Source organism: Ictidomys tridecemlineatus, chromosome 10 (genome assembly GCF_052094955.1).
Source record: "Ictidomys tridecemlineatus isolate mIctTri1 chromosome 10, mIctTri1.hap1, whole genome shotgun sequence".
Lineage (NCBI taxonomy): Eukaryota > Metazoa > Chordata > Mammalia > Rodentia > Sciuridae > Ictidomys > Ictidomys tridecemlineatus.
Genome location: NC_135486.1, coordinates 50194639 through 50211188, shown reverse-complemented (window position 1 = coordinate 50211188; position 16550 = coordinate 50194639). Strand labels below are relative to the sequence as shown.

At 34.7% G+C, this 16550-nt stretch overlaps 1 protein-coding gene across 2 annotated transcripts in view; it reads left to right on the top strand.

The window, feature by feature from the left end:
• Wdr26 (WD repeat domain 26) overlaps nucleotides 1–13131 on the top strand; it is a 44565-nt gene extending 31434 nt beyond the window's left edge. For both annotated transcript variants that reach the window (XM_005326521.5, XM_005326522.4), the window contains exons 10-14: nucleotides 292–437; nucleotides 817–895; nucleotides 1162–1291; nucleotides 5387–5572; nucleotides 8673–13131. In XM_005326521.5, coding sequence (XP_005326578.2) covers nucleotides 292–437; nucleotides 817–895; nucleotides 1162–1291; nucleotides 5387–5572; nucleotides 8673–8698 — 567 coding nt within the window. In that variant the 3' untranslated portion in view covers nucleotides 8699–13131. The remainder of the gene's footprint in view (nucleotides 1–291; nucleotides 438–816; nucleotides 896–1161; nucleotides 1292–5386; nucleotides 5573–8672) is intronic.
• The last annotated feature ends 3419 nt before the right edge of the window (nucleotides 13132–16550 follow it).

The window sequence follows — 16550 nt, the reverse complement described above, 5'->3', positions numbered from 1 at the left end:
CATACAGCTTAGAGATTGTTACTTTGCTTATTTTAATAGTATTTATTTATGCATGGTGGGTTATTGAAAAGAAGATAGACTTCCCACCCTCTTTTAAATATTATTGTTTTGAAATTTGATTTGTATTCCAGTTCTTATGGTTAAAACACAGAATAATTAAATTGAAGTCAGTCTGGGGGTGGGCAGGGAGGGACATATTTCTAAGAGAAATACTGCCAAAAGATTCTTTCAGCTCTTTGCTTTCTGAGTGCTGTTCAGTCATGGAGTTAATAATGGTTTTCTCCTGCCCAGGATTTAGATGGTAATCTCCTTGACTCTTGGGAAGGAGTGAGAGTGCAATGCCTTTGGTGCTTGAGTGACGGGAAGACTGTTCTGGCATCAGATACACACCAGCGAATTCGGGGATATAACTTCGAGGACCTTACAGATAGGAACATGTAACTATTTTTTTCCATTAAGTAATAATTATTTGATATTAAAATATGTATGTGATAGAAAGAACAATTTTTATTTTTTTGTTTTTATTAGTTTTTTTGCTTTTCATTTCATTGGTAATTTGGATTGATGGTTTGGTGGTACTTCATCTTAACTCAAATTCTTAATTGAAATATAGTGTATAAGAGTGATTGTAGGGCTGGGGGTATAGCTCAGTTGGTAGAGTGCTTGTCTGGCTGCACAAGGCCCTGTGTTCAATTCCCAGCACCACCAAAAAAGTGATTGTAGACAAAGTTGTTGTATTTAAGCTAGAACATTTTATATTCTGATAATTTGAATATCTTGACTTAATTTGTTGTTTCCAACATTTTCTGATTACAGAGTACAAGAAGATCATCCTATTATGTCTTTTACTATTTCAAAAAATGGCCGATTAGCTTTGTTAAATGTAGCAACTCAGGTATGTTACTAAAACTTTCAGAAAAATTTAGCTCAGTAAAAATTTTAATTGATTTTTCTTTGTATGAATGTTAAAAATTTTTTACTTATTCTTAAATTGGAGTGCATATGTTTGATCCTTAAAATGTGCGAAATCAATCATAAACTCTAAGAATGATAGCATTCTGCATAAATAGAAAATGAAAATATTCCACCAGGCAAAGTTTACTTTTAAAAATTTCTTTGAATTGAGATGGAATGAACACCTGTGTTCTCTTCTGCCTACAGGGAGTTCATTTATGGGACTTGCAAGACAGAGTTTTAGTAAGAAAGTATCAAGGTGTTACACAAGGGTTTTATACAATTCATTCATGTTTTGGAGGCCATAATGAAGACTTCATCGCTAGTGGCAGTGAAGGTAAATTGTTTGTGTTATTGTCAATTTGCATATATTGATGAGTTTAAAGTTTTGTAATTCTGTCTCAATTTATGAAAGTAGTCATGTCTCTGGAGCTATTTATTTAATACACTTTTATTTCCTTCCCTCCCCTGCCCCAGTTCTGGGCATCAAACCTAGGGCCTTCACATGCTAAGCAAGTGTTCTGCTGCTACATTGCCAGCCCTTTTTATTTATTTTTTTTAAATCTCCTGTTTTTATTTGTTTGTTTTTTGTGGTGCTGGGGATTGAACCCAGGGCCTTATTGCATGCAAGGCCAGCACTCGACCAACTGAGCTGTATCTCCAATCCCCTTTTTATTTTTATTTTTATTTTATTTTGAGAGAGAGTCCCACTAAGTTGCCAAAGCTGACCTTTTTGTTTTGTTTTGTTTTGTTTTGTTTTAAATAACTTTATTTTTATGTGGTGCTGAGGATTGAACCCAGTACCTCACTCATGCAAGGCAAGTGCTCTACCACTGAGCTACAACCCCAGCCCACCAAGGCTGACCTTGAACTTGTGATTCTCCTGCCTCCCGAGTTTCTGGGATTACAGATGTGCACCACACTCCTGGTTCCAAGCCCTCCTTATTGTCACAAGTCAGTAGTACCTATTCTGACCTTGCAGAAACATTTTTGGCCCATGCATGAATCAAATCATTATACTTTGAAATCATTATACTTTCAAATGTTGACTTGTTTTTTTTTTTCATGAGACTGATAGTTTTCAAAGGTTGATAGTATCTAAAACGTCAAGGTTAATTATGATGTCTTACCTACTACTTGAACAGAATTAATTGTTATTAGATCTTCTCTGTATCTTACATGGCCATCAAAAATAATTTTTAGGCCTAGGGTTGTGGCTCAGTGGTAGAGTGCTTGCTTAGCACATGTAAGACACTGTGTTCAATCCTTAGCACCACATAAAAATAAATAAATGTATTTGTTGTTCAAAATTTTGTTGTTCTTCTACAACTAAAAAAATTTTTTTAAATAATAATAATTTTTAATTCTTGCGACTTCCAAAAAGCTGAAATTAACAGAATCGTCCCTAATGTTCTTTTGAATGAACTTGTTCTCCCATATAAGTATCTGTATTCTAGGCAAGCTTGTGCCTAAATGCAGACTAATATAAAATAGAATTGTTTAAAATATGTAAGCACAATTAAAATTGAATGTACTTTTAAAGGTGATAGATAACATTATAACTAGTGGCATATTATTGCAAATTTTAATTCAACATGTTTTCTTTAATTCTCACCATACTATTCTAAGTACTGCAACAGTAACTTATTCAAATCACTTTCTTAAATATTCAAGCTTTATGAGATAGCCCTATGAATATTTGATTATATTTCATTTATTATATGTTTATGTTTCCCTATTTTGACAACATAAAAACATGACCTCAGTAGATAAAAAAATCATAAAGTGACACATGAGGTTTTTTTCTTTAGACTTCCGGATTCTTCATTGATTTCAGTTGACTTTTTCTATGGTCTAAATACATGAAGTCTTCACTTACTTTTTTTTTTTAATATTTTTTTAGTTGTTGATAGACCTTTTTTTAATTATTATTTTTATTTGTATGTGGTTCTGAGAATTGAACGCAGTACCTCACACATGACAGGCAAGTGTATTACCACTGAGCCCCAGCCCCTTTACTTACCTTTTAGTTCCTCCTTTTCTAAGATCTCTTCCCACACCCCCTTCCCCACCATGCTCCATTCAATCCTGTTTATGATGGTTTTTGTGTTTGGGGTTTTTGTTTTGTTTTTCCCCTAATAATTATGCCTCAGAATTTTCCATGCCTTTTCTGAAAACATGTAACCTAGAGGTGCTTAAAGATAAGAATGGCTACGTTTTTGTAGTACAGGTTGAACAATTTATTTGGGGGTAGTCGGTACTAGGGATTGAACTCAGGGGCTTCAAACCACTGAGTTACATCCCCAATCCTTTTTTTGTTTTGTTTTGTTGAAACGGCATCTTGCTAAATTGCTGAGACTGGCCTTGAACTTGTGATCTTTCCACCTTAATCTCCCAAGTCAGTCAGTCATGCACCACCATGCCTGGCCTTGAAAACATTATTTTTTTTCCCCTTGTATAAAAGGAAATTAGGAAAAGGAAAAAAAAAAAAAAAGTTTAGCTATGTTCCTCCTAAAATTAAAAAGCCCACAAAATAGAATGAGAATAGGCTTGAAAAGTTTGAACTTATCTGAAATATTTCTGTATTTGGAAGAAAAAAAATCTTTTTGTAAACGTACTGCAAGAAAATATTTACTGAAGACATAGGGAAAACAGGATTTCAAGTGGGTAAGGTCAGAATGACAAGCTTTAAGATTAAGTTCTGCTTGCTCTATCGGTCTTAGAAATCTACTACTTATACAACAGTAAAAAATAATTGTAGTTTTTCTATATATTGCCAGTACAGTGAAAAAGCTTGAGTACTGATGCAATTTTGGGAGGAAAGGTTTACTCATTGCTCTTTTTTACTGGCTTATATATATTTGGAGTTTTGGTGGGTCTTTAAAATATGTTCCTTGCAAATAAATGGCTAATGATTACTGTGATCATCTTGGGAGACAATATATTCACTATATTCAATTGGTGTTCAAAACATTTTTAGAATCTTGTGAATCACTTGAGTAATGAGAAAGAAAACCAATTTCTTTACTTTACAGTTCTCATTTTTTAGTCCTAACCAGAATATAATGACTTAATTTTATTATTCTTTAGGCTTAGGTTTCAGTTGCTCTTAAAAATGCTTGATATCACTAGGGATATTATTCATTCATGCCTTGTGTGGTGACACACACCTGTAATGCCATCGACTTGGAGACTGAGACAGGAAGATCACAGTTTAAGACTAGCCTGAGTGACTTAGAGAAAAAAAAGATCAAATACCATGCTGACTTCTTGCCTTTATGTCTAAAGTTTTGAAACCAGGACACATTCTCTAAAGTTTCCTCTGCTCTCAGCACATTTATGAGAGTTTCCACATTGACCACATATTGATTATCAGATTAAACACCTTTCTCATTTACCCTGGGATTCTGTTTCTATTTAGAACCATCACCTAAACTTAATCTCTTCACAGTAATATAAGGTGTTCAATTCTGTTCAGAAAACTTTTTCATATACAAATGTATTCAGTCCTCATAACAACAAGAGGAGGTAAGTATCCCCATTTACAGATGAAGAGTTGCAAAGAGTGAGTAACTTTCCCAGAGTTACACAGCTAGTCGGTGATGGAGGAAGGATCTGATCTTGGGTAGTCTTGATTCCAGAGTCCATACTTTAAACTTCCACTCTATACAGTTTGGTTGTTTTTGTGTCAAGAATAGTTTATAACAATGAAACAAAGCTATAGAGGGTTTTGTTTTTTGTGGTCAATTCACAAGATTATAGTTTTTTACATAGCCGTGCAGATGGTACAAAGAGGAGATATTGTCTGAACTTGTTAGGAAGCTCTTGACTGCCTGAATTTGAATCCCAACTTCACCATTTACTAGCTGTTAACCATGATCAGGTCACTTATCCTCTCAGTACTTCAATCATTATTCATAAAAGCATATAGGATAAACATAGTACCCATGTCATGAGATGGTAGTGAATATTAAATTTTATATATATAAAGTATTTGGTCCCTAAGTATTTTGTAAGCACTCAGTAAAGGTATAGCTGTCATCTTCATTGTTACTATTTTTGTATATGAATACATTGATTTTTTTTGTCATCTCACATTTCCACAGAAATTCTCTCTCACAAGGACTTGTTTATGTTCAAAGACATTGATTATAATTATTTATTAATCATATATTCACAGAATATTGCAGATAATTTTGGTTTTGTAGCTTAATGAGAACTGATCACCTTTAATAGGGAAAATGTGTATTTTTTAATTAACGTGGCTTTTCATAAGGTAATTTGTTAAACTATTCATATTATATTTGTTCTCCCTTTTAAATTCTAGCAATGAAGAGTCATGTTCTATGTGTAGTGAATTAATAAATTTAACAGTGATGTTGTTGATGTTAAGCAACTCCCTAACTCTTCCTTCGAATTACTGTACATTCAGATCACAAGGTTTACATCTGGCACAAACGTAGTGAACTGCCAATTGCGGAGCTGACAGGGCACACGCGTACAGTAAACTGTGTGAGCTGGAACCCACAGATTCCATCCATGATGGCCAGCGCCTCAGATGATGGCACTGTTAGAATATGGGGACCAGCACCTTTTATAGACCACCAGAATATTGAAGGTAATATCATTGTACAGTGTTTCTGTGTTTTCTCCAAATGAAACATTTTCCTGCTTACTGTGAAGATGCAGCACTTTGAACCAGTAATTTAAAATGTGGAGTATGCTTTAGTTTCTCTCTCCATGCACAAGACCTTAGGTTTATTTCCCAGTACTGAAAAGTTTAAGAAGAAAAGAAAGGAAAGGAAAGGAAAACCTAATTTTTCTCTTTTATTATACCCTATCTCATAAGAAATCTAAGATTCAGGGTGATTTTTGTCTTAGAGAGAGGGTCACTGGGAAGAGAATAAGGTGGAATATGTGACCTCATATTCAGTTATCTAATCAGTATTGTCACTGTAAAAACCTTATTGAAAATCTGGCTTTATTATTGCAGGAAGTGTTTTATGAACTTGAGAACTAGCCAGTATACAAAATTTGAAAAACTTCAGATGGTTAAATGATCTTTCTTTAAAACATTTTTACATTTTTTTAATAGATGGATACAGTTTCTTTATTTTTATGTGGTGCTGAGGATAAAATCCAGTGCATCACACATGCTAGACAAGCGCTCTACAACTGAGCCACAATCCTAGCCCTGGTTTAAATTATCTTTTTTTAAAAAAAAAATAATAATAATAATATTTATTTATTTATTTATTTTATATTTATTTTTTAGGTGTATATGGACACAATACAATGCCTTTATTTTTATGTGGTGCTGAGGATCAAACCCAGGTCCCCGCCCATGCTAGGCGAGTACTCTACCACTGAGCCACAATCCCAGCCCCTTAAATGATCTTGATTGTGCATTTTACTAGTAAAAATAAATGTAGTGGGCTGGGGCTAGGGCTTAGTGGTAGAGCGCTCGCCTAGCATGCGTGAGGCACTGAGTTCAATCCTCAGTACCACATAAAAATAATAAAATAAAGATATTGTGCCCACCTATAACTAAAAAATAAATATTTAAAAAAATACAAAAATAAATATAGTAATTTAATACTACATAAGAAGCATAGGAAAAGAGAAAGGAACTAAAATTCAGCATGCACCTATGTACCAATGGCATGCTAATAAGCCCTTTATTATATACACTATCTTGCATAACACCTTCATAATCCTATCAGAAAAGAATTTTTATCCTAATTTTTATAGGTAAGGAAACTAAAGCACAGCAGGCTAATTGACTTGTTGAGTGCTTCTGGGTCTTCAGATTTAGGTCTGAAAAGTTTTTACTCATCACTTGGAGATGCTTGGAGATAAAGAAAGCCCACAATATAAAGCAGTTAAGGACAAAAGCTTAATTGAACATAATATCAGTACTAGAAAAGAGAGGTAATGAGAAACTTTATGTAAATGACTGATCTTTTTTGTCCAAATAGAACAAGTGTTTAATTTACTTAGAAGTAATTTACCTAAAAACAGATGAACAGAGCTTTTTTGTTCAAATGTTATACTAAGAAAGGTGACTGACTGCTCTCAATTAAGTGATTCCTAGAGGAGGAGGATTATCAAGGTAGCGCTTATGGTTTGAAAAAGTATAATCTCTTCTTTTGATCTTGTGGTACAAACTGCAGAAGGCTTGGCCACATTTACTGCCAGATGGGGGTATAAGGATATGCAAAGTAAAAAAAGTATTAAAAGTCCTTGGATCATAAAGTTTGAGAGCTGGATGCAGTGGCATACACTTACAATCTCAGTGACTTGGGAAGTGAGGTAGTAAGATCATAAGTTCAAGGCCATCCTGGACACTTAGTGAGACCCTGTCTCAGTATAAAAAGAAAAGGGGTTTGGGAAGTAGCTTATTGGTAAAGTGAGTGGATTCAATCTGCAGTGCCACCAAAAGGGCAGGCAGCAGTGGGAATGGAGAACTACTATTGAGTTACTCTGAACCTTGAAGGGCCTTTTTATATTTGTAGGTCACTATGTAATAGAATAACAATCCTCTGGAAAAGTCAGCTAGGACCAAAAGGCCTTATCTTCTTGTCCTATTTAGATTTCAAGACCTGCTTTCTAAGATATAGTCTGGATAGATTTACATCTGTGATTGTCTGGCTTTTCTAATTTTATTAGTCATTCAGAAGCTATTTGTTCAAGTAAACAGATTGATTTGAAGAAGTAGGAAAATATTTAACTGTGTAGTAGTAGCAGATTTACCCCAGACAAGGATATGTGTGTCTTCACTCCAGTGAAATGAATAAGAATTTCATTTCTGTTTGAGAAATCTGATTAATGTGATGGGTGAGCCAAATTTTGGCTTAGTTGTAAGATCTGAGCTCAATTCAGCACTTTCCAGCATGGCTCTAAAAAATATTTTTGTTGTCACCTGAAGTGAAAAAACAACCTCTATATAACCAGATATCTGGGGGGTGATTTTTGTTTGCTGTTTTAATTGTGCTGGGGATTGAACCTGGGGCCTTTGAGTATACTAGGCAAATGCTCTACCATTAAGCTACTCCCCCAGTTCTCTAACCAGATAATTGGTTATATGCCTTTTTTGCTGATGTCTGGGGGTCTTTTCCTCTTACCTTGAAAACACTTTTTTCTTATTAAAGTAATACCTGTTTGTAATAAAAATTTTGAAAAATAGATGAAGTTAAAGAAGATGATATTCAGAAACCAGAGTAAAGTATTATAAGTATTAAAGTATGTCACTTGACAACTCTATTTCAAAAGATAATTTGTTGACATTTTATAACAGTTATAAGACTGATTTGTTTTATTTTGGTTTTGTTCTGTGTTTTGAGGAATGTTTAAATGAAATGGGATATGAAGTACTAATATGCTGTCCAATATGAACAAAACCTTGAAAACATTAAAGTGAAAGATGCCAGACACAATGGTCTAAATTAAAGTATGAAATTCCAACAAAATTACTTCACTTGAGTTTCTCCAGTATTCAAAATAATTATGACTTTACATTAGAAATATATAGCCTAAGAAATGAGTTAGACATATTGTTTTAATGATTATGGTAATTAAAGTATCAAGAATTTTATATTGTCACTATATTATGTTCTGTCATGATGCTGATTTTTAAACTTTCTAATCAGTCACTTTTTTCTCTCCCTCCCTTCTTCTTTCTCTTTCTTCCTTATACATTTCATCTTCTCTTCATTCAGAGGAATGCAGTAGCATGGATAGTTGATGGCGAATTTGGAGCAGACGACTTCTGTTTAACTTAAAATTAGTCGTATTTTAATGGCTTGGGATTTGGTGCAAACAAACATGATTGATAGCTGGACAGACATGCTCGTCATGAAAAAACGAACCATTTCTGAAGCCCGATTGGGGCCAAACATTTACACCTTGCTTCATAGTAACCAGTTGAGATGAAGCACGTCGTTAGAACGTTGTTGGACACCATGTTGAATTATTCCCCCATCGGTTGTGAAGAACTGTGCTACATTCAGGCTTACCCATTGAACTCAGTATATATATTTTTTTCCCTCCTGCCTTTTGTTTGGCAGGATACCATTCTTGTTGCTCTTCTGTGTAATGAAGTTTAAATGCTTGTTTGGAAAACTTTATTTAACAGTTTAGAAGGCTTGATAGAAAGAGTGCATTAGTCTGAAGAGTATACATTGGATAGGAAAGAATTTCCTTCTTTTGTTTCTCCAAATCTTTCCGCCTTATTTAGCTTGAGATCTTTGCAGCTTGGTTCATGGATTCTAGCCTTGCCCGTTGCGCAGTATATACTGATCCAGATGATAAACCAGTGAACTATGTCAAAAGCACTCTCAATATTACATTTGACAAAAAGTTTTGTACTTTTCACATAGCTTGTTGCCCCGTAAAAGGGTTAACAGCACAATTTTTTAAAAATAAATTAAGAAGTATTTATAGGATTAAAGTGACTTCATTTGTATACATTTGGAATCTAAACCAGCTTAAAAACAGTTTCCTCTATGACTTAGATTCGCAGTATAACTGATGCTCTTCTGGAATACCACATGAGACATGAGACATGGTCAGAAACAGTGCTTGGAAGGACATTTTACACAGGATATTCAGAGTAATACTTTGAAGTGTCCCCCACACACACACATTTGCTTTATTCCTGAAGGAATATTAGTACCTGATGTTGAAGAAATTCAAGATTCAAAAGAACTTTAAATATACCAACATGAGAGATCAGTTAGGTCAGTCTAGGTTTTCAACAAAGCTTGTTCCAAGTTGTTTTCAACTTCAGAAGTCACTTTGGTGTGATCTAGCAAAAGAGTAAAAATCGGCAGATATAACCACTTTGGAAGTGTTAAGTATAATTGAGACCATAAAAAGAATTCAGCCCATTACAAACATAAATGGGATTAAAACCTCATAGTTATTTCTCTCAATTGCCCTTGATATTTTGACATATAGGGAGACATAAATTAAAATGAATATTCCTTCACAGTTTTTCAGATATTGCCATACTGAACCTCATTCTAAATTGGTGCTGTGGATAGTCTTTCCCTCTTCCCTCCCCTTTTAGTTTAAGGAAAGGTTTCCTTCATGGAAAAGAACTTCTAATTTTTGAGACTTTCACATTTAAAATAAGCCAAAAGCCTGATGTTCACATTGTGTTTTTACACCTCATAACAGCTAAATACAACATGCTTAGAATCCCTTAAAATTCCCTGTTTTTCATTAGAGGATAAATAGGGTGACCACAGCTGTTATGTTGGGAAGAGGAGTGGGAAAACCCCCCAAAGTAAGATTCTGATGAAGAAAGAAGCAACTTATACTCAAGTTCCCCTTTAAGGCCTAGTCAGGTCTATAATATATTATTACCATGACTATTCCTTCAGGACCCACAAAAGAAGAGAAAGGCTTGGATTCAGGAATTCTTTAATTGGGGTGGCAAGGAAGAGATGGCAGCAGACAGAAAGGAGAAAGTCAGGGAAGGGGAGAAGAAAGAAAAACACATTTGGCCTTAAAAATAGCATGCATTCTCCCAAAAGCCCATAGTAAGAGAAAATGACAGATTGTGGTTAGCAGATTATTTTTTCAAATTGGTATGTAAAAGATTTCTTTAAGCTCCATTTTGCAGAGATCACCACTTAGGAAATCAAAGAATTCCTGTTTTGATACTTCTAAGTTAAAATAACTATGTTACAGTTTATCTGGTACTTCATTTTTCTTGACTAAAATTAATTTTTACTTCAAGCTTGAATAAAAATCTTCATTGGTAACTGTATATAATTAAGTGGCAACTTCTCTTTACCTCAGTACAGTTAAAATCATATTTTAAGTGATTCATGTATACCCTGAAGCCATTAATACACCCCAGTCTCCACAGTAACATTACTAACAAAATGTGGGCATGGAAACTCCACAGCTGTTTACAAATTTGGTTACAGTGTACTATGGTATGTCTGTAACACTTGCTGAGATTTGTCCCCATTCAGGAGCAATTTAGCACTCAGATTCTACTACTGCACCCAGCCACCCCAGATCTGAGTCTTCAGAGTACTTCTGAAGTGCAGTTTCAAAACACTTTTAAAAAGTGGAGTAAAGTGAGGCACATTTTACAAGAACATAACTCCTATTAAAACGGAGTAACAACTATGCAAAGGTTTCTCCAGCAGCTAGGTGAGTTTGTTTTCCAGATCTGTTGTAACTGGCGGCTTCCTATACATACTGGTACTTTGCTGTGCCAATTTGCTGTAAACATCTGTTTCATACATATGCCATGCAGTGATTGTGCTAGAAAGGTGGTGAAACCTAGGATTATATGGTTTAAATAACTGATGACAGGATTTTCTAATCTATAGCTGTTAACTGAAAATTTCTGATAATATTATAGACTCTAATACGCTTAAGAATGAGAATACTATCAAGCCAGCCACAAGGTAAAAACAAATTGAAAAGTACCAATACTTTTTGCATATAGATCAAAATAGAGTGGAGAATTTTGACTCCTAAAATCAGGTTAGTAGGCTCATTTCCACGTGCTTAAAAATGTTTTTGTTATACATTGATTAAGGGCTAGAGCAAGAATGAAATTAAATGTCTTTTTCCTCCAAATAAGTGGCTATTAATGGTAAAATGTTGGATTTGGGAGTTACTGAGATTGGTGTGGGTGGTGATAAAGAGATTGGGAGTTAGTTGGGAGGGATGACAGCTTCAGTTTTGGTTTCTGTATTAGTATTCATGACAGCTACATTTCTGTTGCTCAATTGGCCAGATAAATATGTTTTATTAATCCAGGTAAGTAGTTGAAGCAGAGGAAATTTTATTTGCAAATATCCCCACAAATTGGCCCATTTTACTGGGTGGGAAAACAAAAAGGGATTCCCTAACTTTAAGTAATTAAAATAACTGCTAGTTGAGAGGGAAAAAGAAATCAATTTTGTCAATATTTTCTTAATCTGCAAAGACACAAGTAGTTATATGGTGAGTTTTATTATTAGGAGTGTTCTGCCTCTAGAGTGGCATTCCATGAAATTAATAGAAAATCCTTCTTTCCCACCCCTCCCCATCTTGAAATTTTCTTTTTTAGGATGTTGGTTCCTGCAAACAAGAACTGACCCTATCACCTCTGCCTCACAGTGGGTAACTATATCGTACATCTCTTGAAAGGGAAAATATCTATGTCAGTTTCTTTCACAGCAGAAGAATGGCTGCTTTTGAATGGGGAGGAAAGAAGACATTTGTCTTAATATCCTTTTTGTCCCATCTCTAAAATGTATAAATATTTTAATTTAGTTTTAATTTCTCAACTTTAACAACTCTCCTCTTGAGTTGCTGCCCAAAACATTACTTCCATTTCGGAAACCATATCTAATTTAATACAAACTGCTAACTTTAAGAAGAGGTAAATTTGCATTTACACTTAGACACTTTCTAAAAACAGGGTGAACTTAATTGAAAATTTTCAGTGTTGTTAAGCTATTGTTATAGTAGCTGCTCTATAGTTGCAAAAGCAAAAACTATAAAAACCCATCCTCATATTTACTTAATCCAGATAACCTGGATTTAATAAAGCTAATAGTATAAAAATGTGTGTGTATGTGTGTGTGGTATGTATGTGTGGGAGAGAGAGTACTTAATTCATAAAAAGTCCGGAAAATGCCATTCTAGGTTCTTGTCAATTTTACTAAAAGTCACGTGCACATGTGAAGTGCTCTCTCAATGAGTTTAAAGTTTGGTTAATACTGGTATATTTTTATAAGATTGAAATTGTGCCCCCATTTTCATTATCAGGGTCAATGTATTAGAATTGAATCCTAACATTTTTAGGCACAGATGGAAAGAAATGTTTTTGGCTCCTTGAAAATGTGTGTGTGTGGCGAGGGGAATAGATCCACAAAAGCATGTATGTACTTACAAACCAAGCTGTAGAGATCAAGAGAAGAACTTCAGTGTTGATCTCAAGATTTCTAAATTGTCAAGATTTACATGGCATTGTGATGGAATTAGTTAACACTTAGAGATTTTGGTATGTAATAACTATTTGCTATGGACTGATTAAATGTTTCAAAGGATTGTGTTCTTAAATTTAGGGGGAGGGGTGTTTTTGGTTTTTTAACTGCCTCAGATTATATTTAGTAGTTTCAATTTCTTTGCTTTATTATTTCATTAAAGTATAAAAACAGGTCTCTGATATTTATTTTCATGTGTTCTACTAATTATTTACAAAACACCCTTTTGTTGACTTTTATTTTATAAATGTGTGATATATTAAACGTCTTCAGGATTTCTGTTCCATTGAAACTACATTAACTTTGATTTGCCTTACTGGGACTTTTTTTTTTTTTAATACACTTTTTTCATGTCAGTGCACAGCACTTAACCAGTCATTTGTATTCCTTTCTTTCAATCTAATAAATAGAATGAGTAACTAATTCTTGGTGTAATCTCCTAATATCCATTAATCTGAGTGATTAAATAGTATTATGTTTACCTGAAATAACTGGTTTGCAGAACTTGACTTCCATGTGTTTAACTAGGGTTTATGAATGGATCTGCAGGGATAGTTTGTTGTTGTTGTTGTTGGAACTGGGGATTAAACCCAGACTTTACCACTGAGCCACATCTTCAACCCTATCTATTTATTTATTTATTTATTGACAAGGTTTTGCTAAGTTCCTGAGGCTGCCTCAAACTTTCCTTCAGCTTCCTAAATCACTGGGATAATAGGTGTCCACCATCACATACACAGCTGCGCTGGGGTATCTTTTTAAGACCATTGTGCAATTATGGATAAATATAGAAGAATTTTAGAAGCATTGCATCTTAAAGGAATTATATGCCTTATTTTAAAAAAAACCTACATCTGAATTTCTGCATTTAAGCAGTGAATATGTTGATTAGTTCTATTTGGAAACTAATTTCCTAATTAATAGAATTATATAGTTTTCTAAAGATTTCCTTGGAAATGTTCTCCCAGAGACTTTCTTTTTTTTTTTTTTTTTTTTTTAAAGAGAGAGTGAGAGGGGAGAGAGAGAGAGAGAGAGAATTTTTTTAATATTTATTTATTTTTTTAGTTCTCGGCGGACACAACATCTCTGTTGGTATGTGGTGCTGAGGATCGAACCTGGGCCGCACGCATGCCAGGTGAGCGCGCTACCGCTTGAGCCACATCCCCAGCCCCTCCCAGAGACTTTCTTGGAGAAAGCATTCAATGTGTAGAGACATGGTAGATTTGTATATATGAAAAAAGGAAAAGCCAGTTCTACCATCCGGGTGAATTATTACAGAAGAGAGATTTCAGACTTTTTATAGCTAAGGGCAGAGAGTTCTATATAATAAAAGGAAGTTCAAATGTAAGAATTAGTACTTTGGCCTATTAAAATCCCAATTACATTATTTGCAGAACTAGCAAAAGCAAACATGAAATTCATTTGGAAAAATAAGAGACACAGAGTAGCCAAAGCAATCTTTAGCAAGAAGAGTGCAGGAGGCATCACAATACAGAACTTAAACTATACTATAGAGCTATAGTAACAAACAGCATGGTATTGGCACCAAAATAGAAATGTAGACCAATGATACAAAATAGAAGGCAGAGACGAACCCAAAGGTGCCAAAAACATACATTGGAGAAAAGATAGCCTAGTCAACAAATGGTGCTGGGAAACTGGAAATACACATGTAGCAAAATGAAATTAAACCTCTATCACCCTGCACAAAAATCAAAGACTTAGGCACTAGAACAGAGACCTTGTGCCTAATAGAAGAAAAAGTAGGCCCAAATCTTCATCATGTCAGCTTAGGACCCACTTCCTTAATAAGACTCCTAAGGCGCAAGAAGAAAAATTAAGAATTAATAAATAGGATGGATTCAAACTAAAAAGCTGATTCTCAGCAACGTAAACAATGTGAAGAGAGCCTCCTGAATGGGAAAAAATATCTTTATCACATGCACTTCAGAGCACTAACCTCCAAGATATACAAAGAACTCAAAAAAAACACCAAATAAATAAATAAATGGGCTAAGGAACTGAACAGATGCTTAATAGAAGAAATACAATTGATCCACAAATGGAAAAATGTTCATGTCTAGCAATTAGAGAAATTCAACTAAGATTACATTTCACTCCAGTCAGAATGGCAATTGTCAAGAATACAAGCAATAATTTTGTTGGCAAGGATATGGGGGAAAAGGCACTCATACATTGCTGGTGGGACTACAAATTGGTGCAACCACTCTGGAAAGCAGGATGCAGATTCTTCAGAAAACTTGGAATGGAACCACCATTTGACCCAGCCATCCCAACTCCTCAGTTTATACCCAAAGGACATCATACTGTAGTGATGCTTTTAATATTTATAGCCGCTCGATTCACAATAGCTAAGCTATGGAACCAACCTAGATGCCCTTCAACAGATGATAAAGAAAATGTGGTACATATACACAGTGGAATATTACTCAGCCTTAAAAGAATGAAATTATGTCATTTGCAGGTAAATGGATAGAACTCAAGAATATCATGCTAAGTAAAATAATCCAATCCCAAAAAAACAAAGGCCAAATGTTTTCTCTGATAAGCAGATGCTGATCCCTATGGGGCCCAGGGGTTAGGGAAGAATGAAGGAAATTTGCAGAGGGGAGTGAGGGGAGGGGTGGGACTGTAGGGATGGGGAGGACGGTAGAATGAGACATTATTACCCTTTGTTACACTACTGGTGTGGCTCAGCACCATCTACAGAGGAATGAGAAGTTATGCTCCATTTGTGCACAATGTGTCAAATTGTATTATACTGACATGTATAACTAATTAGAACAAATTAAAAAAAAAAACAGTACTTGGCAGTCAAGTAATGGCGAGTCTGCTAAGGATAGCAGATCCACTGATGGAGCAGTGAGCAGTGGTGCCTCTGTAGTCCTGCTCACTGTTGGGGAAATCATAGTTTGCAGCTTCTCCTGAACAGGCAAGAGAAGGAAGTTTTCTGCTTTTTTCTTCAAATATATTTACTTCAATGACAGATTTAGCTAGTTTAGTTGAATTATTCACACAACATTTAAAGTTTAATGTCAGGTCCCAGCACCAGGTATAGAAATTGTCCCTGTCTTAACAAACCTGAGCAGACTTTTTTACTAAAAGCATAATCTAGGGGCTAGAGTTGTAGCATGCTTGCCTGGCATGTGTGAGGCACTGGGTTCGATCCTCAGCACTACATCAAAATAAAAGGTCTATCTACAATTAAAAAAAAAAAATCTAGCAGGATGCAGTGACACACTGTGGTAGGAGAATTGCAAGTTCAAAGCTAGCCTCAGCAATTTAGCAAGCTCTAAGCAATTTGGGGAAACTTTGTCTCAAAAAATATTTAAAAGGATGGGAGATGTGGCTCAGTTATTAACCACCCCTGGGTTCAATCCCAGGTACAAACAGCAACAACAAACTGATTCCCTTCTAAGTATGTAAATGAAAAATGTACAGTCATATCATGTAATGATTTATACTTGAATTTTTTAAATCCTTTCCCATTTTTTATTATGTTCACAATTAAATCACTAAATCAACTCTTGTAGAAATAGGTAGTGTTAACATGTTTGTGGCCCAGTTAAAGTA